Source organism: Gopherus evgoodei, chromosome 19, assembly GCF_007399415.2.
Source record: "Gopherus evgoodei ecotype Sinaloan lineage chromosome 19, rGopEvg1_v1.p, whole genome shotgun sequence".
In the NCBI taxonomy this organism is placed as follows: Eukaryota; Metazoa; Chordata; order Testudines; family Testudinidae; genus Gopherus; species Gopherus evgoodei.
The window spans coordinates 3,607,953-3,635,702 of NC_044340.1; the positions used below are offsets into that span (position 1 = coordinate 3,607,953).

The 27,750-nt window shown below is 45.6% G+C and overlaps 1 protein-coding gene across 7 annotated transcripts in view; it reads right to left on the minus strand.

Annotated features, from left to right (window-relative positions):
• Nucleotides 1-27,750, minus strand: part of LOC115637298 (homeobox protein PKNOX2-like) — a 504,816-nt gene that overhangs the window by 141,813 nt on the left and 335,253 nt on the right. For 6 of the 7 annotated variants that reach the window (XM_030538438.1, XM_030538437.1, XM_030538441.1 and 3 more), the window contains one exon: nucleotides 23,667-23,775. The exons of the other annotated variant lie outside the window; for it this stretch is intronic. In XM_030538438.1, the coding sequence (XP_030394298.1) occupies nucleotides 23,667-23,750 (84 nt within the window). In that variant the 5' untranslated portion in view covers nucleotides 23,751-23,775. The remainder of the gene's footprint in view (nucleotides 1-23,666; nucleotides 23,776-27,750) is intronic. 7 annotated transcript variants of the gene reach the window in all.

Here is a 27,750-nt window from a genome sequence, read left to right on the forward strand (position 1 = left end):
GACAGCCATACATTGCTGTAAACAGCGACAGGTAGAAAGCCCAGGCGACTATCGCACCCGGCTGACTGATGTTTTTCTGCAACATTTGATATACAGCAACCGGGTGAAAATGGAAAGGAAGCCCTGGCTCATGCATTTGTTAATGGCCTCCTACCTGCTATTGGCAGTATGCTAAAGCGAATAAGTGTTGGGTGGGAGACCGAAACCATGGACAAATTGTAAGCAGTGGCAGAGCACTGCTACCCCACTCTAAAAGGAAAGGAGGAACAATTCTCCCAAAAGTTAATGGCCCTGCAAATACAGCATTATTCAGGGCAGCGCAAACAGTACTGGGGATGGGGACGTGGTTGTGGGAGGGGCTATGGAACTGGATTTTTGTAATTACTGTAAGCAACCAGGAAATTGGAAGAACGAGTGTCTGTGCTGGCCTAATAGCTCTGTAAACAACCAGCTAGACTCCCTGTCTGCACAGCCTGACAGTCCCCAGCCTTACTTTGTCCCACAGCAATGACGGGATGCCAGGGAACCTCAGGAAATGTTAGCTCCTTTACTACCTCTCACTCCCACGAGTGAATGTGTTTTGACTATCAATGATTTTTCTCTCCCTTTCCTTGTTGATACGGGAGCTTTGCTCTCTGCAGTTCTTACTACCGACCTTCCAGTGGTTCCCCGCTCTGGAAAAACCATGTCCACTGTGGGCATTATGGGAATCCCAACCCCTTATCCCCTTTCAAAACCTCTACTCATCCAGGTTGGTCCCCTTTCTGTGGATCATGCCTTCCTTCTCTCTGATTCCACTCCGGTAAACCTTTTGGGTCGAGATCTGTTATGAAAACTTGGCTGTACCATTTACTGTTCCCCAGATGGTGTCTACTTACAAATTCCCCAGTCCTCTCTGAGTGATTCTGTGGCCTTCTTGCTGTCTGAAACTCCCCTTTCCACTCTGGTTCCCTGTTACCCATTAATCCTGTCCCTTGAACACCTAATTTTGCAGGTCCCATCCTCTCTGTGGCCAACCCATCCATATGAAGTGGGCTGCTTAAATACTGAACCCGTCTGCATTACTGTTGACTCCTCCAAACCCCTGCCTCACCTGTCTCAATACCCTTTAAGCCCTGAAGCATTGCTCCGGTCATGACTGCCCTGTGGGAACAAGGCATTATTGTCCCCTGCTCCAGCCCCTGTAACACCACTATCCTCCCAGTTCGAAAAGCTGATGGCAAATCGTGGTGGTTTGTTCAGGATCTTTGAGCCATTAACTGCATTGTCATACCCGCCTTTCCTGTTGTCCCTAACCCAGCAATGATTCTGGCTTCTATCCCACCAGGTGCAACTCATTTTACTGTTGTTGATTTTTCCTCTGCTGTCTTTTCTGTCCCAGTTCACCCTGACTCCCTGTATCTTTTTGCCTTTTCTTAGAAGGGGCAACAGTACACATGGACCACACTCCCCCAGGGGTATACTGAAGCCCATCTTACTTTTCCCAAGCATTAGCCCGAGACCTTGCTGACCTTGTTTTCCCATCTGGGTCCACACTAGTCCAATATGTAGATCAGTGGTCCCCAACCTTTTTGTGGCCAGTAGCACATTCATGTTTTCAGAAGAGTGTGGCAGGCGCCAGCAATTTTTCAAGGCTTATTTTGTATTTGTACATTAAATAATATGAAAAACATCATATTTAATATTACATAATATATGAATCGCTAAGATACAAAGGGTAATTTTACATGAAAAAGGTATTAAATTAAATTATTCGGCAATTACTCTTTCACCTTACCATGTGAATTTGCTGTTTTTTATCTACCTGTAAGAAACATTAAGGAGTTTTTACAAAATAAATATCATAAACAGATTTCATCTTATTTATTTTAAAAAAGTAAAACATTGTTTAACTGCTGGTCCAAATATATTTATTATTCTTACTTTAACATAGAATGAAGCCTGCAGCCCCGGAGTTCTCTGTCCCTGGCAGGCGCGGGGCCATGGCTTCTCTCCGGCTTAAGGCACAAGCTGGCGCCTGCCAGGGACTGACAACACCGGTGCCCATAGCCCCAGAGTTCTCTGTCCCTGGCCGCCATGGGCCCGGGTCTTCTCTCTGGCTTCGAAGCTGAGAGAAGGGCCCGGCGCCTGCCGGGAACTGAGAACACCAGCACCTGCAGTCCCAGAGAAGTCACAGTCCCGCGCCTGCCAGGGACAGAGAAATGTGGCGCACATAGCCCTGGAGTACTCTGTCCCCAGCAGGCGTGGGACCCCAGCTTCTCTCCTTTGCTGGGCACTAGGCGGGCACATATAAATGCCACAGCAGGCGCCATGACGCCCTTGGGGACCACTGATGTAGATGATCTACTCCTCTGTTCCCCTTTGTTGTCTGCCTCAGAAACTGATTGTTTAGTGCTCCTTACTGCCCTAGCAAACAAGGGTCACAATGCTTCTCACTCTAAGCTACAGCTCTGTCAAGCCTCTGTCACACACCTTGGCTTTCTCCTCTCCCAGGGTTCCCATACACTTTCTCCCGCCCGCATCCAAGCTATCCTTAGCTTTCCCCAACCCCACTCCCCACGCCAGGTCAGAAAATTTTTGGGCATGGCTGGATTCTGCAGGCAATGGATTCCCCAATATGCCTCCCTTGCAAAACCTCTTCAGGAACTCACTTGATTCTCTGTGCCTAATCCCATGCCATGGCCCCCTGAGGCCGACTCTGCCTTTGTTTCCCTCAAACAAGGTTTGGCATCTGTCCCCGCTTTAGGGCTGCCTGACTGTTCTAAGCCTTTTACCCTTTTCTGCCATGAACAATCTAGGTGTGCACTTGGAGTTCTCACTCAGATGCATGGACACAAAAACCGCCCAGTGGCTTATTTCTCTGCCACTCTGGACCCTGTTGCCCAACGCTTACTCCCCTGCCTGTGTACTTTGGCTGCTGCAGCACGCCTAGTTGAAATGTCTGAATCCCTTGTCCTCTGCTCTCCTCTTACCCTCATGGTCCCTCACTCTGTGAAAACTCTCCTGCTACAACGTAACACAGGCCACCTCTCCTCCGCCTGCCTTACCAGGTACAAACTTTTACTGCTGTCGGCTTCGTATATCTCCGCAAAGCGTTGTTCTCAGTTAAACCCTGCCATTCTCCTTCCTTTGTCTGATGACGGTGATTCCCACGACTGCCTTGCAACTGTTTCTGCTGTCACCATCCCGCGCTCAGACCTTTCTGATGTCCCTCTCCCTAACTCAGACCTCGTTTTGTTTACTGATGGTTCCTGTTTTCGAGACAACCAAGGTCGTCTCCTTGCAGGATACGCCGTAGTGTCTCTCTCTGGGCTAGTCTACACTAGGGGAGGGGATCAATCTAAGATACGCAACTTCAGCTACGTGAATAGCGTAGCTGAAGTCGAAGTATCTTAGATCGAGTTACCTACCGTCCTCACGGCGCGGGATCGACGTCCACGGTTCCCCCTGTCAACTCCACTACCGCCGTTCGCGTTGGTGGAGTTCCGGAGTCGACAGGAGTGCGTTCGGGGATCGATATATCGCGTCTAGATGAGATGCGATATATAGATCCCCGGGAAATTGATTGCTACCTGCCGATATGGCCACTAGTGAAGACGTACCCTCTGAAATCCCAGAAGCTGCACCTTTACCTTCTGTAACCTCAGCACCAGTTGCCGAATTAGTTGCCCTCACTTGTGCCTGCTTTTTGGTAGAGGGACGCTCTGCCACCATTTACATTGACTCCCGCTATGCTTTTGGGGTTGTACATGACTTTGGCACCCTCTGGCAAGCTTGGGGTTTCCTTATCTCTGCCAGTACCCCTATCAAAAATAGCCCCTACATCGCTGCTCCTTTGTATGCAATTTTACTTTCATCTACCCCAGCTATTGTTAAGTGCCCTGGTCCCTTGACGGCAGATACTGATGTTGCTAAGGGTAACGCATTTGTTGATGCCTCTGCTAAACATGGTGCTGCCATAGAACCTTCCCCAGATGCATTTCTAGGTTCCCTTTCTGTTTCTATACCACCGCTGTCCCTCACTGACTTCACCCTGCTCCAAAACTCTGCCCCAGAAACCGAAAAAGGCTCCTGGGTTGCCCAAGGTTGCTGTCTACATCCTGATTCCCTTTGGCGTTCGCCTACTGGCGCCTTTGTGGCCTCTTTTTCACTCTACCTGTCTCTGGCCACCCTGCTACACGGTGTTTCGCATGTCGGAAAGGAGGGGATGGTCTCTGCTGTAACTAAGGCAGGATGGTGGGCCCCCTATTTCAGCTCTTTTACAGCCTGCCACTATGCCGCCTGTACCACTTGCCAAAGCCACAATATTGGTAAACCTCTAAAAGTGGCTCAGGGGTTCTGGGGCCTGCTCCAAGCACCATTCTTGCACTGGCAACTTGATTTTGTACAAATGCCTAAGTGTCGACAATATGAATTATTTTGGTTATGGTATGTTTATTTTCTGGTTGGATTGAAGCCTTTCCCTGTTACAAGGCTGACTCACTATCTGCTGCCAAAGGTTTGTTAAATCATATTATGCCTGCCAAGGGAATTCCTGCCACTCTGTCCAGTGATCAGGGTACACATTTTACCAGATAACTTGTTCAACACCTGGATCATATATTACATATCACACATACATATCTACCACCCACAGAGCGCAGGTGCAGTTGAAAAACGAAATGGTGTACTTAAGAATAAGCTTGCTAAAATTTGTGACTCTACAGGATTAAGCTGCCCAGCAGCTTTACCAGTAGCCCTTATGGAAATGTGATCCACTCCATCCGAAAGGCATAAATTGAGTTCTTTTGAAATTGTTATGGAACGCCCTATGCAAGCTATGGCTACCATTACTCCAGTCTCAGACTTGAACTTGACTCACAGTAAGCTCCTTCAATATTGCAAGGGATTAATGCAAGGCGTAAATCACTTCCATTCACAGGTTCGAGCCGCCTGGCCGACGGAACCCACCTCTGATGCCTGCCACAACCTTGAACCAGTTGATTGGGTCTACGTATGGCACCATCATTGAAAACATGCCTTGGAGCCCCAGTGGAAGGGTCTTCATCAGGTACTGTTTACTACCCAGATGGCTGTTAAACTGTCTGGCATCACAGCGTGGATATATGTTTTGCAGTGTAAGAAGGCACCACTCCCAGCAAACCAATCATCACCTCAGACCATGCAGAGTCAATTTTGACTCCAGAAGAAGCCGTAGAGGAACAGCCTGCAATACCTTACAATCTACGCTCTCATAAGGGTTGCCAGAAGCAGACGATGACCTAAAGCAAGGCCCAACAATAAGCAGTAGCGAGCCTAGCGCTTGCTGCCTGGTGGATGTAAAATCGTGATTGCGGTTCCCTCAGTTGAGGTTGTCAGAACCAGAAGGACCTTGCCTCCAATGTGCACCTCTGATGGTGCCTGTTCCTCGGCTGCTGGGGTCTTAAGGTCTGGGGAGTCCACTATGACAATTCTTTTATCCAGCAGCAAGTGTGGATAGCTTAGACCCTTAATATTTCTAAATACTGGGTCTGCAGCCACATCCCAGCCCACTCTCAAACTGGTGTTCCTGTCCTGGCAATCCCACTCAATTCCCCAGACCTCACTGGAGAACCTCATCCGTTTAACAAAACATGGAACAGCAATGACACTTGGGAAATGGTGGGAATAAATGTATCTAAATGGATAAGTGTGGAGGAGGGAAAAGGTCATTGGTGTTGGGTGTGTAATGGGACAGGGCTGGATCTGGAGAAAAGCCGTTGCCTTCAGCATACTGTCGCCAGTGGTGTATGGGATTATTCAAGCAAAACTAAAAAGTGGTGGGTCAGGTTTGGAGATATGAATTTTTTCTCAACCTGGTATCAAACAGAGAAATCAATCTCATGTTCCCCCTACAGTAACCTTAGTGAAAACAATACAATCTTTCAATGCCATGCAAATAACACCACTCCTTGTAAGGAGAATTACCCTGTGCCCTTTGGGGGATATTACTCCTCATTTGCAACACACCTATATGACAAATGGGTGCGACCGACCCTTCCCAGCCTTCACAGGCCATCATTGGGTTTGTGAGACCAAGGCTTATACCGCACTACCAGCCAACTGGTCAGGTATCTGTTATCCTGCCTGACTCTTCCCACAATTCTGAGTGCTAAGGTCTTTCCCATGAGAACGCCTCCGTAATTTCAGGTGAAAAAGATGGGACTTATCAGATGCCCAATGGTATGTAAATAACATAAGCCCCTTAACCTGGGAAGAGGCCATTAGTGGTTCCTTAATCCCACCTGGGGGAGTAATACACCATGCAAAAATGCTCCTGAGGTTACAAGCAGTAGTTGAAATAATGGCAAATGAAATTGGAGAAAGGTTAAGAGTCCTGGCCAAAGAAACAGGGGCGATCTGACAGATGACCCCAAAACTGTCAGGCATTGGACATAGTGCTGGCAGCCAAAAAAGGGACCTGTGCTCTCATTGGAAAAGAATGTTGTGTGTATATACCTGATAACACCAATGAGGTAACAGATCGCGCTAGCCACTTAGAAAAAATCACATATCTTCCCCATGAAGAGCTGAGTTCTTTATGGAAGCGACTAAGTAACCTGTTCAATTTCTCTGGCATAGGAAACTGGTTGTTTCAGGGAGCCCTGACTATCTTGTTTGGAATCCTAATGATTTTTGTATGTTTTCAGTTAATCTCCTGTTGCATCCAAAATTGTATAAGACATGCTATACAGATAGCTGTCCCAAACCAGAGTGCTAATATGATGATTTTAAATATCACTGATGAACAAAGAGATAAAGAATGATTGATATGTGGAACCCAGTAATTGTTGGTCATTGCATAGCTTGACCAAAAGGAGGGACTGTGAAAGAAGAATGAATTATATTGTAAAAATAGAATGGATTAAAGAAATGCTGTATGTTCCTTTAAGCAGAAATAAGGAATGCTGAAATATAGTTGTCAGGAAGAGAAACATTAAGGTACGAAACAATGGGTCCACTTAAGCTAATGGTGGGACATTGACAGGAGATCGGTAATAGTTAGTTACTAAGGAAATAAGATATGCATGTCTAGCCCAGGTAAACTTATCAGATTCTTGCATTCGAGGAAGTGGGTATTCATTCACAAAAGCTCATGCTCCAATACGTCTGTTAGTCTATAAGGTGCCACAGGACTCTCTGCTGCTTTTATCAGATTCTGCTTCCTTTGTTATCTTGTTAAGTTCGCGCCCTTTTATCTGTATAAATAAGATAGTTTGAGTCTTGCATGGTGCTCACATTATCTGGGTGTATTAGCAAAGTGGTCTAATAAACTGTGAGTCCTGAATCAGACTTTGACACGAGCAGTACCTGCCAAACACCTTCCTGGTAGGGGAGTGGCACCATATGTGAAAGAAAGCATAGACTAGTCAAATATACCAACAATTTTAAATTTATCAAATTGTACCATAGAATCTCTATAGGTAGAAATTCCATGCTTGAATAATAAGTATAGCAGTAGGAATATACTACCGACCACCTAACTAGGATAGTGATGGTTATTGTGAAATGCTCCAAGAGATTAGAGAAGCCAAAAAATAGAAAACTCAATAAAAATGGGGGATTTCAACTATTCCTATATTGACTGGGTATGTCACCTCAGGATTGAATGCAGAGAGAAAGTTTTTAGACACCATTAATGACTGCTTCTTGGAGCAACTAGTCCTGGAACCCACAAAGGGAGAGACAATTCTTGATTTAGTCCTGAGCTGAGTTCAGGATCTGGCTTAAGGAGTGAATACAGCTGGACAGCTTGGTAATAAGACATCATAATATGATTAAGTTTAACGTGTGTGTGTGTGTGTGTGTGTGTGTGTGTGTGTGTGTGTGTGTGTGTGTGTGTGTGTGTGTGTGTGTGTGTTAACAAAGAAGCCCACAACAGTAGCATTTAACTTCAGAAAAGGGAACCACACAAAAATGAAGAAGCTAACTAAATGGAAATCAAAAGAAACGGTAACAAGAGTGAAATCCAGCACGGTGCATGGACACTTTATAAAAACACCATAATAGAGGCTCAAATTAAATGTATACTCCAAATTAAAAAGAATAATAAAGGACCAAAAAAGTCAACAATGGCTAAACAGAATAAAAGAAGTGGTCAAAGGCAAAAACGGATCCTTTAAAAATTGGAAGTCAAATCCTACTGAGGACAATAGAAAGGAGCATAAACTCAGGCCAGTCAAGTGTAAAAGCATAATTAGGCAGGACAAAAAGGAATTTGAAGTGCAGCTAGGAAAAGACTCAAAAACTAACAAAACCTTGTTTTTAATACATCAGAAGCAGGAAGCCTGAAAAACAGTGGGACCACTGGACAATCAAGGTGCTAAAGGAGCATTCAGGGAAGACAAGGCCATTGTGGAGAAGTGAAACGAAATTTTTGCATTCATCTTCAATGCAGAGGGTGTGAAGGAGATGCCCAGGCCTGAGTCATTCTTTTTAGGTGACAAATCTGTGAATTATCTCACATTGAGGTGTCAGTAGAGGAGGTTTTGGAACAAATTTATAATTAAACAGTAATAAGTCCCCAGGACCAAATGGAATTAGCCTGAGTCCTGAAGAATCTCAAATATGAAATTGCAGAACTACTAATGTGGTATGTAATGTAACCTTTAAAAGACAGGAAACAAAGCATAGGAATAAATGATCAGTTTTCAGAATGGAGAGAGGTAAATAGTGGTGTCCCCCATGAATCTGTCCTGAGACAATGTTGTTCAACATATGCATAAATGATCCGGGAAAAGGAGTAAACAGTGAGATGACAAAATTTGCAGATGATACAAAATTACTCAAGATAGTTAAGTCCAAAGCTGCAAAAGGGATCTCACAGAAATGGGTGATTGGGCAACAAAATGGCAGATGACATTCAATGTTGATAAATGCAAAGTAAATCACATTGGAAAACATAATCCCAACTATTCATATACAATGATGGGGTCTAAATTAGCTGTTACCACTCAAAAAAGAGATCTTGGAGTCATTGTGGATAGTTCTCTGAAAATATTGCTTAATAAGCAATGGCTGTCAAAAAAGCTAACAGAATGTTAGGAACCATTAGGAAAGGGAGAGGTGATAAGACAGAAAATATCACAATGCCACTATATAAATCCATGGTACGCCCACACCTTGAATACTGTGTGCAAGTTCTGGTCACCCCATCTGATAAAAGATAGAGAGTTGAATTGGGAAAGATACAGACAAGGACAACAAAAATTATTAGGGATATGGAACAGCTTCCATATGACCAGAGAATACAAAGCCTGGAACTGTTCAGCTTGGGAAAGAGATGACTAAACGGCTATATCAGGCGTGGCCAAACTGTGGCTTATGAGCTGCATGAGGCTCTTTGATCATTAAAGTGCAGCTCGCAGAGCCCCCGCACGCAACACTCCATCCCCATTCTCCACGTACCAGACTGGGAAGGGGAGCTCGAGACCTCTGCCTTGCAGCAAGGTGGTAGGGTAGGGATTTCTGCCCAGCAGGGAGTGGGAGTCTCAGGGCATCATCCCCGGAGGGCATGTGTTCTGCGGCTTGGGGCTTCAGCAGGAGCAGGGCTGAAGCCCGAAACCCTGTCAAGTGCCTCCCACAGGGATGAAGTCCTGAGCCCTGGCAGCTCTCGAACTTCTGAAGACTGTCACATGCGGCTCAGAGGGTCGGTAAGTTTGGCCCCCTTGGGCTATATGATAGGGGTCTTTAAAATAATGAGTGAGGTGGAGAAAGTGAATAAGTGCTATATACCCCTTCATGTAGCACAAGAACCAGGGATCACCCAATGAAATTAACAGGCAACAAGATTTAAACAAACAAACAAAAGAAGTATTTCTTCACACAATACGCAGTCAACCTGTAGAACTCATTGCCAGGGGATATCGAAGGTCAAAAATATAACCGGATTTAAAAAAGAATTAGATAATTTCATGGAGGATAGGTCCATCAATCGCTGTTAGTCAAGACGGTCAGGGATGCAAACTCAGGGTCTGGGTGCCCCTAAGCCTTTGACTTCCACAGTCCCTGCCCTGTTCTGTTCATTCCCTTGGAAGCATCTGGTATTTGCCATTGTTGGAAAACAGGATACTGGGCTAGATGGAGGAGCAATGGAGGAGCTGGCCTTGGCCCCTCCCACACCTCAAAGCACAGTGTTTCCTCCTCCTGCTGAACAGGGATTAGGGCTGGGGCCACTTCCTCCCCACACAGCTGCCTTTGTGTCTGAACAATTCTGAGATTAAACAACGATATTTCTTCTGGCTGTGAGTTACTATATTAACTGCTTTAGCCACAGACTAAATATCATTTCCCGCAAGAGTTGCTATTGGAATTCCATCCAGCACTCCAATTTTTAAAGTTCCACCTAAGCCTTTCCACTCCAAACATACCACAGCCAGAGGAAGAGGAATTTTATATCTTCCCAATGCCAGGAGTTCTACCTCCTGGCCTCCTTGATCACAGAAATCTGGGCTCCAGTGTGTCTCTACCCTAGATGCTCTGCAGGGCTACAGGGCCTCAGCATATCAGTGAGGGAGAGGGAATGGAAGTTGCACTGGACGTTTCAGAAAGACCTGGCTATGGAGAAGCCCTCCTATTTTAACAGTTCTTTCAACTGCAAACAGGAATAAAATATCCCTGCATTTCCCTTCTGCTTCCACCACACCAGCAGAAAACAAGGTGCAGTGGAGATCAGCCAAAACAACATGTTCAACTCAGAGTGCTCACAAAAGGAAACCAGGAGGAGCAGTGAAACAAGCAAATGATTACACCAAATTTCAACATGTCATAAAGCTCGCACCAAGGTGTCGTTTGTGCAAAGTGACCTTTCTCACCATAGGGACATGTTAAGGAGATGAGCATAAGGGGCCATGTGACTCTCACACAGGCTTATAATGTGCAGATTTAACTGTATTATAAAAGCCTCTCGAAGGTGGCAAGCAGGTCTCAGCACTGCAGAGTACAGCTCTTAGTCCCATTGGTGAGAAAGCGTGAGATGACAATCATATCTTTCACTTAATCATATCTTCACTGCGAAAAATTAACTTGCCTGCCCCTTTCCCCTCACACTCAGACCAACACATCAGGTGGAACTGACTCCAGGCGCTTTCTGAGGAGGGAGGGGATTTCAGTCCAACTCTGACCTCAGGCCAGGCAAACCTACAGGACACAGGAGAGGAAAATGGCACTCTTCTTCCCAAGGAGTTCCCCAAAATGTGTAGGGGTAGGAGAGACTTTGGCAGGGGGTTCTGCCCCCAAATCTTGTGATACCAGGACATGTACAGGACACTTGTTCATGTGCGGTCCTGTGCCTTCCAATTCATTATTGGGGCCACATCCCCCCTTTTCTGGCCCTCAAGCAGCAGGCTTCAGGGCTTCCTTAGCCAGCCCCGGGAGCTCCCCACGAAGGATTTCACAGCATGGGAATGCAAAGCTCTAGAGGAGCTAATGAAGCATCACCAGATTAACAGTTCTTTGTGGTGCATTGTGGGGGAGGACAATATCTATACTTCATCTCCCTGTCTGTGGTCCCCTCCCTCCAACCCTGGATTCTGATCTCAATGGGGCTACTCACGCAGTAAAGTACTATTGGCACACAATCTGACCCATGAAATACCTATCAGTGTTGGCACTTAAACTGTCATCACAGGCTTCAGAGCTAACAGGCTCTGGAGATGAAAAAGGCAGTTCACACCTCTCAGTTTTGGCTGTCTACAGACTCATTCACATTCACAGAATTACCTTTGCAGCCATAAGGGCTAGAAACATGCTTTAAGAGGAAGCTTAAATTTTGCAGAAACTGCTGAAGTCGCCACACAGGTGCCGCTGATCCCACTGCCAGGTCGCGCCAGCCTCGCCTGTGGCTGTTCCCAAACCCCACGCTGTACAGTATTGCCATTTATGCTGCAGGCTGGCTGCCTGAAGTGTGGCTAGCACAAGAAATGCCATGTGAGCAGAACATTTCCTTTTAAAGCCCTAAAAATAAATTTGAGTGAAAGTTTCTATTTCAGATTCTAAAAAAACCTCTTAACTTCATTTGGAGCCATTCAAAGGGCACTGAAACCCTCTTCAGTTAAGTGTCACTGAAACTTACCCTGAGGCTTTGTTTCCAGTGGCCATAGAGACTATAGTGAGGTGAGGAAGAGTCACTGCAACTATACTGCAACATTTGGAAGAGGCTGACCTGCCGTAATGTGCATTAGGAAAGGAATGTTGCTGCGAGTGTGTTTCGCTTTAACTTAGACTTATTGAAAGGATTTTCAAGGAATCACTCAGGGCATAAATGAGCACCCAGATGCAGTGAACCAATCAGTTACAAGTTTTCAGGAGGGCTCATCAAGTGACTCAAACAATTAGTATCTAGATCAGCCTGAGACCATGCAGCTCCAGAGAAAGCATGCTGGACAGCAGAGCATGTGCTGATAGACCAGCCGTATCGTGGAGACTGCAGCATGGACCCAGGGCCGGCGCTACCATTTAGGCAGCCTAGGCAATCGCCTAGGGAGCCAGAATAAATGGTGGGTGCCGTTTTGTCGTAGGGTGCGGCAGGCGGCTCCGGTGGAGCTGCTGCAGTCATGCCTGCGGGCGGTCGACTGCTCGCACGGCTCCGGTGGACCTTCCGCAAGCACCACTGCGGCAGCTCCACCGGAGCCATGGAGCACCGGACCCTCCGCAGGCACCACTGCGGCAGCTCCACCGGAGCCGCAGGACCAGCGCACGGGGCGGCGAAATTCCCGTCAGCCTAGGGTCTCAATAAATATGGATGCAAGGGGTACTCTCAATAATATCTCAGCCAACAAACAGAAACCATTATGAACCCCGAAGGCAGGAAGATGAAAAGGGGGATGCCTGATGTGAGGAGACAGCCACGTTGGCTACTGTTTATAACTCACAGATTTCCTGTCCAGCTCCGAATTCAAAACAACCACACTAATCAGTTTTGCTGCTTGTTCTAAATAAAATAATTCCTTCTAGGGGAGGGACAGATGAATGCCACAAATATTCTGCTAGACTAACAATAGAAAGGGCTGCAAAGTCTCCATAAAGTGACTACTAGTGCCATACATAACAGTAATTTTGGGGCTACAGCAGAGGTGGGCAAACTACAGCTTGCGGGCCACATCCAGCCTGTGGGACCCTCCCACCTGGCCCCTGAGCTCCTGGCCTGAGAGGCTAGCTCCTAGCCCCTCCCCTACAGCCTCAGCTCACTGATCCGCTGGTGCAATGCTCTGGGCGGCTGGGCAGCGCAGCTGCAGAGCCCGTGGCTTGACACGGTGCTCTGGGCGGTCTGGCTGTAGCGCCATCAGCCACTGGTGCTCCAGACAGCGCGGTAAGGAGGCATGGAGCAGGGAGGATTGGATAGAGAGCAGGGGAGTTTGGGGTCATGGTCAGGGGGTGTGGGTGTGGATAGGGGTCAAGGTGGTCAGAGGGTGAGGAACAGGGGGGTTGAATGGAGGCAGCGATCCTGAGGGGGCCATCAGAAAGGAGAGGGGGTTGGATGGAGTGGCAGGGGGTAGTCAGGGGCGAGGGGCGGTCAGGGGACAGGGAGCAGGGGGAGTTGGATGGGGTAGGAGTTTGGGGGAGGGGCTGTTGGGGGCGAGAAGCAGGGGGGGGTCAGATAGGGGTCAGGGGCCGGGCCACGCCTGGCTGTTTGGGAGGCACAGCCTCCCCTAACTGGCCCTCCATACAATTTTGGAAACCCGATGTGGCCCACTGGCCAAAAAGTTTGCCCACTCCTGGGCTACAGTCATCCCTCCACACCTATGCACTGCAGATACATCACCCAAAGCAATTAACCATTTATTATCCCAAGGAGAGATGCTTAATGTTTAAATATGCAACTGTCATGAAATGCAGCACTGTTTGGCTTTTGAGTCAGAATTTTTCACTATGGAAAAGTTTTGTTTTTTAAAAGATTCTATAGAAACATTCTCTCTCTCTGGAGCTCAGCATCAGAGCTTGTGGAAATGACAAGAAAAAAGCACGAAGGTGAGGGCTACCTCTGTCACACGGCAGGTGCCTTGGATGTGCAAAAACAAATAGCTTTTAAGTATAGTCCCTAACTGTACCGTTCTCCACATATGTGTTAGCCAAAGACATGCTAGCTACACTTCCTCTGTGGGCCAAAGGGCCCTTTCCCTCCAATCACAGCACCTGCCAAAGACATTCCCCATTCACACAATGATCTTCAATCCAAATGCATATATGGCATTTGGCAATTAATTTGGCAATTGATCTTTGATTATCAGCAGGTAAGTAGGCCCAGTGGTCTGTGATGGGATGTTGGATGGGGTGGGATCTGAGTTACTACAGAGAATTCTTTGCTGGGTGGTGAGTCTTGCCCACATGATCAGGGTTTAACTGATTGCCATATTTGGGGTCGGGAAGGAATTTTCCTCCAGGGCAGATTGGCAGAGGCCCTGGAGGTTTTTCACCTTCCTCTGCAGCATGGGGTCTTCAAAACACAATTTGAGGACTTTAATAAGTCAGACATAGGTTAGGGGTATGTTACAGGAGTGGGTGGGTGAGATTCTGTGGCCTGCATTGTGCAGGAGGTCAGACTAGATTATCATAACGGTCCCTTCTGACCTTAAAGTCTATGAGTCTATGAGCTGTAAGGCTAATGTGAACATTGAGCTAAAAGCTCAGAAATGTGAGTGATCTGCAAGTGATCTGACTTTTCTCTAGCACCTTCCATCCCAAAGTGATTTCTAAACTTAACCTGATACACACTATGAACTTTAGACAGGCATCTCTTTATCTGGTACTGAACAGAGTCACTTTGCTAGTGAAATGCCACCGGTGTAACAGTGCACAGTCCCACCACAAAACAAATTAGGACAGGAAGTGAAGGATGGCATGTCCAACAGGTAATCTGTTCAGAAATCCCCATTAGCTAATGAGAGACCCTTCAATTTACATATTTGAAAACATTCTCTGTCTTTCTCTGTCAAAACCATTGTCATGTCCTAGTTTTCCAGTGATACCCCAGAGCACAGCACTCTGTGACACCATGGACAGAATTAATCCCATGTCTGGAATGCCATGCCGCAGGTCAAATGATATCACTGCAGTTCATGGGATTAATAATGGTACCAGTGACATGGGAGAATTTTGTATACTGTGAGGTCTTTGGGGAAGCAGGAATTCCCAGAGGGACTCACAGAAGGGAGTAATCACTGGAGAGGTAAGTTTAAATGATTTCACCATTGGATGTCACCAGAGCCTAGATAATGGGGTTCATGCTTCTAGCTTTAACTGAGATCTGTTTCAGCTCTGTAATGTACCTTTAAGATACCCTTCTGTCCATCTTGTAGCCAGTAAAAATCTTTTCTGGAAGTCCAGTTGGCTCCTGAGCTTGCTTCATGAGACAATCTTGCCACCACGAATACACATAAAGTTCCAGGAGTGCATCCCCCTCAGCCCCATGCACCCACATCCACCCCCTCTGGAAGAATGTCCCACTATTCTTTTTATGTGAATTTAATTTTCCTATATGTATCACAATATCTGTTACACATGTTGGTTGGCCTTGGCCTAGTTCTTCACATTTACTGTAGGACGGTCCATTCCCTTCCTCCATCTGTTACTACGTGAGTTCTGTAACTGTAAACTCTTCAGGGAAGGGACTCTTGGGCACCTAGTCTGCGTTTGGCTGCTGGATTACAATACATAATAATTCTGAAATGAGATGAGATGAGAGTAGTAGGAAGAAAGTCTAAGCCCTTGTATCAGAGGCCTGGTATGAGGCCTGAGGCTTGAACTAAAGTAACGGTCAAAACTTGATAATATAAAGCAAAGTTAAGTTTTAAGCAAGAGGCAGGCCCTGCTCACAGAATTTGGCAAGCATAGGGCTGATATTACAAAAACACATACTCCTAAGAGGTGCTAGGCACAAAACACTCATGTAAACACATTCCAGAAGGGTGGTACCAGAACACCCCTATAAACATATTCCCCAAAGATAACAGGAACATTCTGACCCTTCTTAAGGATAAGGTCAGGATAACAGCATGATGAATAGAGATGTTTTGATCATACCTACAGGTACAAGGCAATGGGTGGACCATGGCACCCTAATATGTCAGAGGCTTGCACCCTGATATTTCAAGGGTAATATGTAACTTGTTTGTATTGGTGTATAAAGGTGTATCTCAGAGGGAGTGTCTTTGTTTGATAGCGAAAAGTCCCACCACTATCTGAGCCGGTCCATTGTCACAAGCATACATGTGTTAGTGTACCTGTAGCCATTAAGCCAGGGCCTTAGCACTGTGCTTCATCAGCAATAAACCTGACCAAGTGCCTTTTCTATGAGCCAGGTCTGTAAATTTATTGGGTGGTTTGCTTGAGGTCTGCTGTGCCAGCTGTCTGCACAGAGCTGGGACAGCACATGGTAGAACACACGGGAGAACACACACGCGGCCAAACATCTGACAACACTGGTGACACCTAGGACAATTCCAACACACACATGCACATACACACACAAACATGCATGCACACACTCGTGTCTGTATCATGCTTGTGCACAAACAGATATGTTCATGCACACACACATGCATCCCCCCACACAGACGTAAGTGTTCTCATCTGTAAAACTCATGAGTTGTCTCCAAGTATCCCAGGGATACCTATTCATTTATATCAGCTGCTCTAGCTGTAGCCAGAGCCATCCAAGGAATGAACCAAACTTTCAAAGCATGCTTGAAATGAACAAACTGGTTCTTAGCAAAGAGGCAAAAGGGATGTTCCTATTCTTGTACCAACTAAGCAGGTCATTTACGGTAGAAACTCAGATGTTTTCAGACCAAGGCAAATCAAGTTCTTACTGGGCATCACATTTTGGAACAACTTGAAGTGCTTCCCACTGAACGCAGGTATTACCATAAATGTGCGGTTGGAGCCTCCAGCTCGGTGGCTGAAATGGTGTCAGTACAGCTTGGCACACATGGGCCAACACAGAAATGCATGTTGGAAGCAGCGATTGATTTCTCCTGGGACACAAGAGCATTTGGCAGCCGGACTAGCCATGAAAGTCCGTTTCAGCAGCTGTGATTTGTTAATCCACAGTATAATGTGAATTAAATAAGGCTCTTCTCACGCCTCACCTCCAATCTACATTCTTTTGTAATGTTTGGGTGTCTCATGCAGCTACCTACTAATCTCTCCGGCCCTAAACATCTCCCAGCTGCTGACTACAGCCATTATGGAGGAATTCCAGCAACTCAGACCCAGTGAACATTTAATTATAAGCTGTTAGAGTCTGAGGAAATGGGCCCCTCCAGTTTAAAACTGTAACCCTTAACTAATGGAAAGGGAAGCATTCTGTTTATGTCCTAAGCATACCGCAGAGCCTGGGAGCTCATGTCTTTGCTTACTTTACATGTTGTAATTGTCTGTGCAAAAGAGTTCATGGAAGGTCACTGACGGATGGGCTTGTTTGGAAGAGGCAGCCAGAAGCTGGGCAGCAAAATGCAGCAGCTCTCTGCTGTCTTCATCCCCTGTGGGACTATCTGCTGTCTCATTCCTCTGTAGTGATCAGTATGGACAGGCAGACAGTCACCTGTCCTCTAGCCACAAATGAGGGATCTCCGCCTCCCAGTTTGCAGGAGGGGAAACAGCTTCACAGGGATGTGCCTAAGGTCACAGGGTTGGTCACTAGCAGAGCTGGGCACAGAACCCAGAACTCCTTATTTTCAGCCCCACACTAACCACTAAGGGCCACATTCTCAAAGAAGCTCAGCTCCTGCTGCAAACTCCCAAAGGCCTGAGCAAGGACTGGGGCATAAACTGCACCACCCCAAGAGTAGTCCTGGAGGTTTTGTGCTCTTCTCTTGCTCCAGGAGGACAATGATTTTCTATTTGCCTATACCCGCAGCAGATTGCGGCCCACTCAGCCCCACACATTCTGCTGTGCTGGCCAAGCAGAACTAGTTCCCAAACTGTGTTCTGTGTATCACTGTTGGTGACCTGCAAAACGCTGGGAGGTCACATAGTACAGGATCCTCTTTGTTTCCAATTAATTGTAAAAGCCTGGAAGCCTGAAGAAGCAGCTAGGAAACAAGGAGCAGGAACATGCCAAGTTGCCTCGCCTAGAGGCCATTGCTACACAAGAGTGGGAGGAGAAACATAAAGCATCGCCAAGGACCGGAACTACCACGAGGAGGAGCTGTCACTTGGGAAGAATAATGGGAACTGCCACAGTGAGAGTCCTGGAAACCAGGGGAACTAGATGTCAGGGAAGTATGTACAAGTGCAGGGAGCAGGGAACATGCAAGGGAGCAAGATGGGGGAGGGAAACAAAACAGATCAAAGTGGGAGATGAAACAAAGAGCACAGCAAGCTAAGTGATTACTTTCTTTTCCAAAAAGGACAAAACACTTATTGCATTAAATGCAGTAAAGGTATTCAGCTTCCCCAGAGTGACCAGAGCCTGTGAGAGACGGAATTAACTTACATGAGAAAAAACTAAGGTGACTACGAACAAACTTCAGAGAATAAAAATGGGCAAATAACTGAAAATGGAATCAGAGCGCGATAAGGTGGGTGAGGTACTGTCTTTTATTGGACCAACTTCTGTTGATGAGAGAGACAAGTATTCTGGAATTGTTTGAAAACTAGCTCTAAATTCACTGAATACATTATCTGAATGAGCTCCACTCACTGCAACTGATGAGAGAGATAGCGGGCTTGTCTACAAGTGTGTTGATATGGACTAGAGAGTGTGAATTCTAAACCACACTGTGTTGCATGTTAGCTGTCCATGTAGACCTAGCTGGCATGCACTAAAAGTTCGCTAGCGCATGTTAAGGTAGCTAAGGCCACGTCCAGACTAGGTATTGAAATCGATTTTAGATACGCAACTTCAGCTACGAGAATAACGTAGCTGAAGTTGAATTTCTAAAATCGAGGTACTCACCAGTCTGGACGGCGTGGCATCGATGTCCGCGGCTCTCCGTGTCGATTCCGGAACTCCGTTCGGATTGATGGAGTTCCGGAATCGATGCAAGCGCGCTCGGGGATCGATACATCACGTCCAGACTAGACGCGATATATCGATCCCCGAGCTATCGATTTTAACCCGCCGATGCCGCGGGTTAGTCTGGACGAGGGCTAAGAGTAGTACGCAACACGCTGGTGGTTGGAATACACACCCCTCTTGTGTGCACTCACTGTCGTGCCTTGCAGTCAACCCTGAGACAACAAGAATGACACCTTTGTAGATAAACAAAAAGAAACCTACCAGTTTTCCAGGAGCTGAACTGCCTCTGTGGTTCTCATCTGTTTAGATGGTCACGTATTTTTTATATGACTTATTCCCAGCCACATCACAGAGTGGATTAGACAAGTTAAAGAGTAAAACACATAAATACTGATGGGTCAGAACCCAACCCTCACCTCCAAACCCCTGTAATTTTTAGGGAGGAGGCCCTGGCTTCCAATTCAAGGCTCTTCACCAGAACCTTCTCTGTGCAGGCTGGTTCCAGGTTAGCTCCAGTGCACAGAGGGGCCTGTTCTCTGCATCCAGCTGCAAGCAGACAGTATCTCAGGAAAGCTGATGTCATGAGGCACCTGTCAAAACTGGGTTAAAACCTACTAGACAGCTGTTGAGATTGCTGCACTATCAGATTTGAATCTCCTGATTCAGCTTTGAACACAAAGCTCTGTGCCCAACCTAGCTCCACCATGGATGGAAATGCTGCCTTTTCAGTCACTGTAATAATAGAGCCACTAACGCAGCTGCTTTTAGAAAAGTTAGGTGTGTTGGCCCAAAGAGCCCAGCACAGATTGTGAAGCACCCCTGGTATTACGCAGCAATTGAATCTAAATAGCGTCACAAAACTCCATGTCCAAGACTTTTGGGTGCTTTGGCAGACATTCTTTATAACAACTAAATCCTTATTTGCATTTGGACAGAGATTTGTTCTAACCCGTAGAGCCACATTATACAGGAAGTATTTTTTCCCTGAGATACATTGCCAAAATCTTTTAAATGAATCAAAACATTGTTTACATTTTCTTATGGTTTCTTCCCCTAGCTTGTATTTAGTTAAAGGGTTCATATTTCTAGCTTGTTAACCTACAAGTTGTGCTATGCACATGATGTGGGGTGAGAGCAGAAGTATGCAGAACTGAATGGAGAAGACTTTACCATTTCATTCAGTGCATTTTTCACCTCCTTGAAAAGTTGTTTTTCTGCAAAATATTGGGTTCTTGGGGCAGAGAGGAGAAGGACTTGATTTTTGGTTTGGTGCATAAAATCCAGGCGAGTTTTCCAGAGCCAGTTCAGATAGGTCCCTGGATGTCAGGGATGGCATGAACCCAGCGCCATCAAATTTGAACCCAACCCTTGCCTAGCCTTAACTCTGAAGGTGAACCTCAGGAGGAACCTTACCAGGGGTCCAGATTTGAACCCTTCCACCTCCACCAGCTCTGACTCCAAGCTGTCTAATTATTAGTGTGACACTAAAAGAACCATCTTCCTGGCCATCTTCCTAAGTACAACTTTGCTCCGCACTCTGAGAAACAGTCAACAAGGCCTCTGGAAAGCAGCTAAATCAGGGAAACAGAAATAATACAATATGACAAACTATATGACTTGTCCCAACCAACCCAGTTTGCAACTAGAAAACGCACTGTGAAACCAGCTCAGCATTTGCATGGGCATCCAAAGAGTGGTGACAACACTGTGCTTATTTCTCACTTCATGCCGACTGCCACACTCACTTCACTGCATGCTCAGCACGTTCGTCTTCCACTGCCAAGTTCTATTTTCATAGAAATGCCACAAACTCATTTTTAGTTTTGTTATGAATATTTCACAGAGCTCCACCTTCTAGTGGCTTCAGTGCATTGAATCTAGCCGTTATCAACTTTTTCCATACTATGACCCTATGTTACAAAAGAAGAATTTCTGGACCCACTTCCATCTTGCCATAGTACCCCTAGACTTGTTTGCCACCTGCTGCACCCAGGGTCCATCAAAATAAAGAAGCTCTGAGATTTCCTTACATATACATTTCCTCCTAACAAGCTCTTGGTCCAATGGGTCTCATAGTCAAATACTAATGTTTTAGCATTATGTGGTCTACTTAATCTAGCTCCTGATTGGTAAATATCAGAATGCAATGTTGGTGTTCTGTTCCTGGCTTGAACTAGATAGTCTAAGTTCATTAACAGTGGGGCTGAGCAAATAACTCACAGCAAATAAATTATTTTCCCTCTGAGTGGATCACAGTTTCCTCATACTCAGTCATTCCCCACACTTATTCAATTCATGTTGCAGGGTTGTTTTTTTAAAGTGAACTTTGTGGCTTTATTATGAAGAATTTGCTGCAGCATTTGATGCTTGATATGCAAAATCTGAATTGTGTTGGTTGTTTGATATTGGGTGCATAAGCCACATGCTTTTGTCTCCTGTGCCTTTTGGGGTGAGTGCAACTGATGGAATCAACAGCAGGGCTTGAAGTAGCACCTCAGGGAGAAAGAGCAGATAAACAGGATTAGGGGGGTTGCAAAAATCAAACTCTTCCTTTTGTGTGTCCCTCAGGCACTCCTTGAGAAGTGGTTCCTAGGAACATCAGCTTATTGTAATGTTTTCTAGATGAGCGCAGAGTGGCCCATTCATTTTTCTGCTGTCATGCTGGCACAAAGTAACTGCCTGTGAATGTGCTGCCCAGGGGTTAAGGGTTTGTTCAGGTTTTTGTTTGGCTAGTTTAACTGGGGAGGGGCTTTGGGAACTACATCTCTGCTGCCCCATTGCATAGTATTAAAAATACTCCAGCCTGGTGTGAGCAGTTGAGCTTTCAGCTTTACTGTAACTTTCTGTCAGTGAATATGACATTGCTCAAAAGTCCCTGGAAAGAGACTATAGAAGAGGCTTGAGCCGCGCCAAAGAAAATTCACTTTGAAATCAGAGTGCAAATGCCAGCACATGTTTTGTAGTATTCATCCAACTCCAGTACATTTGCCGTACTGGTCCTGCCTTCTGAAATACAGGCTGATCCCTTAGCCAGCTTTGCATTAGACCTATCTACAGAAAAGCACTTGTTTTAGCTATCTGAGGACTTCAGTGGGATTGACATGGTGTGATGCAGGTATGTGTCAGAGTTGCTGAGACACCACAGCTGTCTTTTCATAGGGTATCTATACTACCCACTGGATCGGTGGGCAGCGATCGATCCAGCGGGGGTCAATTTATCATGTCTAGTCTAGACGCGATAAACCGACCCTGAGCACTCTCTCATCAACTCCTGTACTTCACCACCTGGAGAGGCACAGGCAGAGTCGACGGGGGAGCATCAGCAGTTGACTCACCGCAGTGAAGACACCGTGCTGAATAGATCTAAGTACATCGACTTCAGCTACGTTAGTCACGTAGTTGAAGTTGCATAACTTAGATCGACGCCCCCCCCTTGTCCCCCCCCAGTGTAGACCAGGCCTAAGCTTGTATCTTTTATAGTTCTTCAAGGAGAGAATTAACTCAGCAACACAACAGCGTCTCCTTTCAGCTGGCAGGCCTCCAGCTCCTCTCCCCCAGCCCTTTTCTCCCAAGTACTGTATATGCCAGCTACAGAGAGCTGAGCACTTTGCCTTCTTATCCCAGTGTGTGGTAAAGAAACTCCTTTTTGAAATCCAGGCCGAATTAAAAAGGTCATATGATGACTATTCACTACTCACCCTTCCTTCCTCAAACAGATTAGATGCAAAAGTAACAATTTTAAAAAGGCACCAAAAGATAGGACCAACAGTCACAAAGTCACAGCACTTCCACCCATTCTAGGGGTGAAGTTTCACGCTATCTTGGAGTGAGTTCTTTCAGATCAAGCACATTGTGAAACCAGCCATTCTCTGTATACCCTCTTTACACCTCTTCCCTCTTGGGAAAAATATCAGATGACACTATTGGCAGAACTTTTGGAAGTGTAAGGCTCAGATTTGTAAAGTGATTTAGGTGTTCCTGTGCTCCGTGTCATCCTAACATCTAACTGATTTAGGAGCTTAAATGGCATTTTCAAAAGGGATTTAGGAACTTAGGAATCTAAATGCCTTTGACTGTCTCCCAAACTGTGTTCTGGACTCTGGCACAAAAGATTCCAGGGTGGCATATTCAAACTGGGGAGTCTAAAGTTAGGCCAGGCCAGATTTCCAAAGGTGCCTCAAGATGAAGCTAGTTGTCTAGTGGGGTTTACAAAGTCACATGAATAGGTTAGTCCCATAGCTCCCATTAGAGTCAATGGGAGTCAAGCTACAAACTTATTCAGGTGTGTCTGAACCTTCCAGAAGGTGCCAACGTGTATTTTTGGGCACCTAAATACCTTTGATAATATGCGGCCTAGGGGATTTGGCATTTGGGGATATATTTGGTTAGAGTACGGCACAGAACAAAATCTAGTAATGCATTGCAACTTCATCTGCATTTGGTTCTAGATAACAATGTGAGATTCTTCCATTTCTTGCCAGAATCAATTTTGCTTTGCACTTGGCAGCAATACCAATTCATAAGGAATTTTTTCTTTGATGCTAAGTCCCCTGCTGTTTTTTCAGCAACACTCCAAACTCTTCTACAAAGGCTGTGAGTGGAAATGCATGGAAAGCCCCTGGCCAAGCCTCACTGCTGCTGCATGTTTGAAGGGTGGTGTTGGATGTGAGCTCTGGAGCACACTCACCTGCTGGCTGTCTTGGTAAGGGGGAGGGGGCACACTCTGTGTGGCCATCATTATCAGAGCTGGTGCTGGGGAGACATGTTGCATCCTGGGATTGATTCACATCTAGAACCTGTTGATGGGAGAAAGTTCAGCTTGATTAACCGAAAAAAAAAAAAAAAGATGACAAGTTAGTCAAAAGATGAGACACTGCCTGCTCCCGAGTGAATGCTGCCTTCGGGGCATGAAGTAGCACCCCTCCTTCAGCCTATCATGCCTGCACTGGTCCTGCCAATGTGCTCAGCCTACTGAGTCATTTTCCTATGTGATCCCTACAAACGAATTTCTGCCGTTAGAATTACTCAGATTCAAAACAGTTCAGTACTGACACTCTAAGATGGCTGCATTTTGTTGTTGTTTGAAGTGGCATAGTTGTGCTAATTGTACAAATCCCAAGTCCTGACTCCAAGACACACTATGAAAACACTCACTATTCAGGAGGCGGTCATGTTGCCAAAGGAAACTGGGTGAGAGGGGAACTGTTCCGAAATATGTCAAGGCTGTGATCAGCTCAGGTCTGAAATATTAGTCAAAAGTAGGCGTACAAGCATTGTTATTGTTCATTGCCAATTGCCAGTATGCTCAGTACAGACTCTTGCTGTATTGTGTGAGTAAACAAATATGGAGCCATTGCATCAACCAACTCTACTGCATTTTAATAAAATATTTCTATAGCTTCATGCACATTCTCCCCACAGGTAGGCCCCATTTCTCTTGTGGCATATCAGCCTGGGACTAACATTACTCACAGTACATCTTGCAACAGTATATTTGAAAATCTGTCAAGAGGACAGAAGAGCACAGGGTCACCAATTAGTCAAACACTGAATGACTAAGTCAGTTTCATTCCCATCTGCTGTCTTCTGATTCAAAACCTTTCCAAACATATCCATTTATAGTATTAAAAAAGAACCCTAAACAATGCTAAATCTAGGCGATTTACTGCTTTAGGCAAACTGAAAAATCTTTCTACCTTTTTACACATCATGATGTAATGTAGAGACGACATTCTTTGCTTCCCAGGTAACCATTCTGCCTGTGGGATCAGGGCCAGCTCCAGCTTTTTTGCCACCCCAAGCAGCGAAGGAAAAAACCAGACAAAACGATTGAGGTACTGCTGAAGTGCTGCCGAAGACGAAGAGAGAGGCTGAAGGATGCCGCTGCCTAATTGCTGCAGAAGACCTGGACGTGCCACCTCAATAACCAATGGAGTGCCCCCCCTTTCTATTGGCCGCCCCAGACCCCTGCTTCCTTTGCTGATGCCTGGAGCCAGCCCTCTGTGGGATGCAAATAATTATGAGCCTAACTGCAAGTGAGGGAAATATTGAGAGGAAGTGGTCCTGTTAACAAGAGCAGCCCTGAGGTGGAGCCAGTTGTGGCCCCTTGTGCTGATGCCACTGCAGTATCACAGTCTGTTGCCATGCACTGACTGTGATGTCACCAATTCAGCATTATGACTTGAATAAATAATCCTCAAGGAAGGGAAATTCGGTTGGCAGAGAGCAGGAACGTAGTTATTTTTTGATACTGAACAAAAGCCACGGAGGGAAAGCCTTCAAGCTTATGGACAATAAATAGATGATCTGGAAAAAGGAGTAAATAGTGATGTGGCAAAATTTGCAGACGATAAAAAATTACTCCAGATAGTTAAGTCCAGCGCAGACTGAAGATCTCACAGAACTGGGTGATTTGGCAACAAAGTGGCAGATGAAATTCAATTTGATAAATTCAAAGTAATGAACATTGGAAAACATAATCTCAACTACACATACAAAAAGATGGGGTCTAAATTAACTAATACCACTCAGGAAAGAGATCTTGGAGTCTTTGTGAATAATTTTCTGAAAACATCCACTCAACGTGCAGCAGCAGTCAAAAAAGCTAATAGAATGTTTGGAACCATTAAGAAAGGGATAGATAATAAGATAGAAAATATCATAATGCCTCTAGGGGCATGGATCACTTGATGATTGCCTGTTCTGTTCATCCCCTCTGAAGCACCTGGCACTGGCCACTATCAGAAGATAGGATACTGGGCTAGATGAACCATTGGTCTGACCCAATATGGACATTCTTATGTTCTCTATATAAATCCATAGTACACCCACATCTTGAATACTGTGTGCAGATGTAGTTGCCCCATCTCAAAAGATATACTGGAAGTGGAAAAAGGTACAGAGAATGGCAATAAAATGATTAGGGGTATGGAACAGCTTCCATATGAGGAGAGATTAAAAAGACTGGGACTTTTCAGCTTGGAAAAGAGACGACTAACGGGGGGATATGACAGAGTTCTATAAGATCATGTGCAGAAGGTAAATAAAGAAGTATTAGTTACTCCTTCCCATAACACAAGAAATAGGGGTCACCCAATGAAATTAATAGGCAGCAGGTTTAAAACAAACAATAGGAAGTGCTTCTTCACACAATGCAGTCAATCTGCGGAACTCATTGCCAAGGGATGTTGTGAAGGCCAAAACTAGAACAGGGTTCATAAAAGAGCTAGATAAGTTCAAAAGCTAGATAGGGCCATCAATGGCTATTAGCCAGGAGGGGCAGGGATGCAACACTATGCTCTGTGTCCCTAGGCTCTGCTTGCCAGAAGCTGGGAGTAGACAACAGGGGATGGATCATTCAATAATTGCCCTGTTCTTTTCATTCTCTCTGAAGCATCTGGCTTTGGCCACTGTTGGAAGACAGGATCCTAGGCTAGCTGGATCACTGGTCTGACCCAATATGGCTCTTCTTATGACTGTTATTTGCCTGACCCAGAGTGACTATCTGCATATGGAGGGGCACAATACTCTCTTCTGTAGGGTCCTATGCAGGGTTTCCAGAATGAGTCAGATGAATAGAAAAAATAACAGTGTTTGGTGCCTTGTATATCTAATAGGTAAAGGGCAGATGCAATGCACACAGTCGGTGCTCTATTAGGGATGTTCAGAAATAATGAAGAAGAAGACAGCAAAGAACTAAATTCCTAAGAAAAAAAGAGAGTAACAGCAAAATACCCAGATCTTGGCAGGTTCCAAAGAAAGAACAGGGCATACCTAGGAGTCAGAAATACCAGTGAGGCACAGAATGGCTTCTGTAGGCTCCAAAGCAATTTAGTGGAGCGGCGAACGGCGGAGGCTAACAGAGGAAGTTTGCCTGGGATCTGTCCGAGAGGAGGTATGCTAAGTGCTGCATTAGGGGGGCTGTGTTGGTGAGTATCTGAGTGTCTGTTGCAGGGGACAGTTTGTCAGTTTGACCGTGTGCTTGATTGTTTGTTTGAAAAGTGTGAATTGGGAGTGCTTTGTTCCAGGTGGGCCTTGAGTAGGCCTGTCATAACTATAAAGGGAAGGGAACATCCCTCCTGTGTACAATACTATAAAATCCCTCATGGCCAGAGACACCAAAATCCTTTTACCTGTAAAGGGTTAAGAAGCTCAGGAAACCTGGCTGACACCTGACCCAAAGGACCAATAAGGGGACAAGATACTTTCAAATCTTGGTGGGGGGAAGTCTTTTGTTTGTGCTCTTTGTTTTGGGGGTTGTTCGCTCTTGGGACTAAGAGGGACCAGACATCAATCCAGGCTCTCCAAATCTTTCTGAACCAGTCTCTCGTATTTCAAACTTGTAAGTAACAGCCAGGCAAAGCGTGATAGTCTTATTTTTGTTTTCTCAACTTGTAAATGTTCCTTTTTGCTGAGAGGATTTTACCTCTGTTTGCTGTAACTTTGAACCTAAGGCTAGAGGGGGTTCCTCTGGGCTATATGAATCTGATTACCCTGTAAAGTATTTTCCATCCCAATTTTACAGAGATGATTTTTACCTTTCTTTAATTAAAAGCTTTCTTTTTAAGAACCTGATTGATTTTTCCTTGTTTTAAGATCCAAGGGGATTGGATCTGGACTCACCAGGAATTGGTGGGGGAAAGGAGGGGGGATGGTTAAATTCTCCTTGTGTTAAGATCCAAGGGGTTGGATCAGAGTTCACCAGGAACTTGGCGAAAAAGTCTCTCAAGGTTACCCAGGGAGGGGAAGGTTTTGGGAGGAAAGAGGGTGTT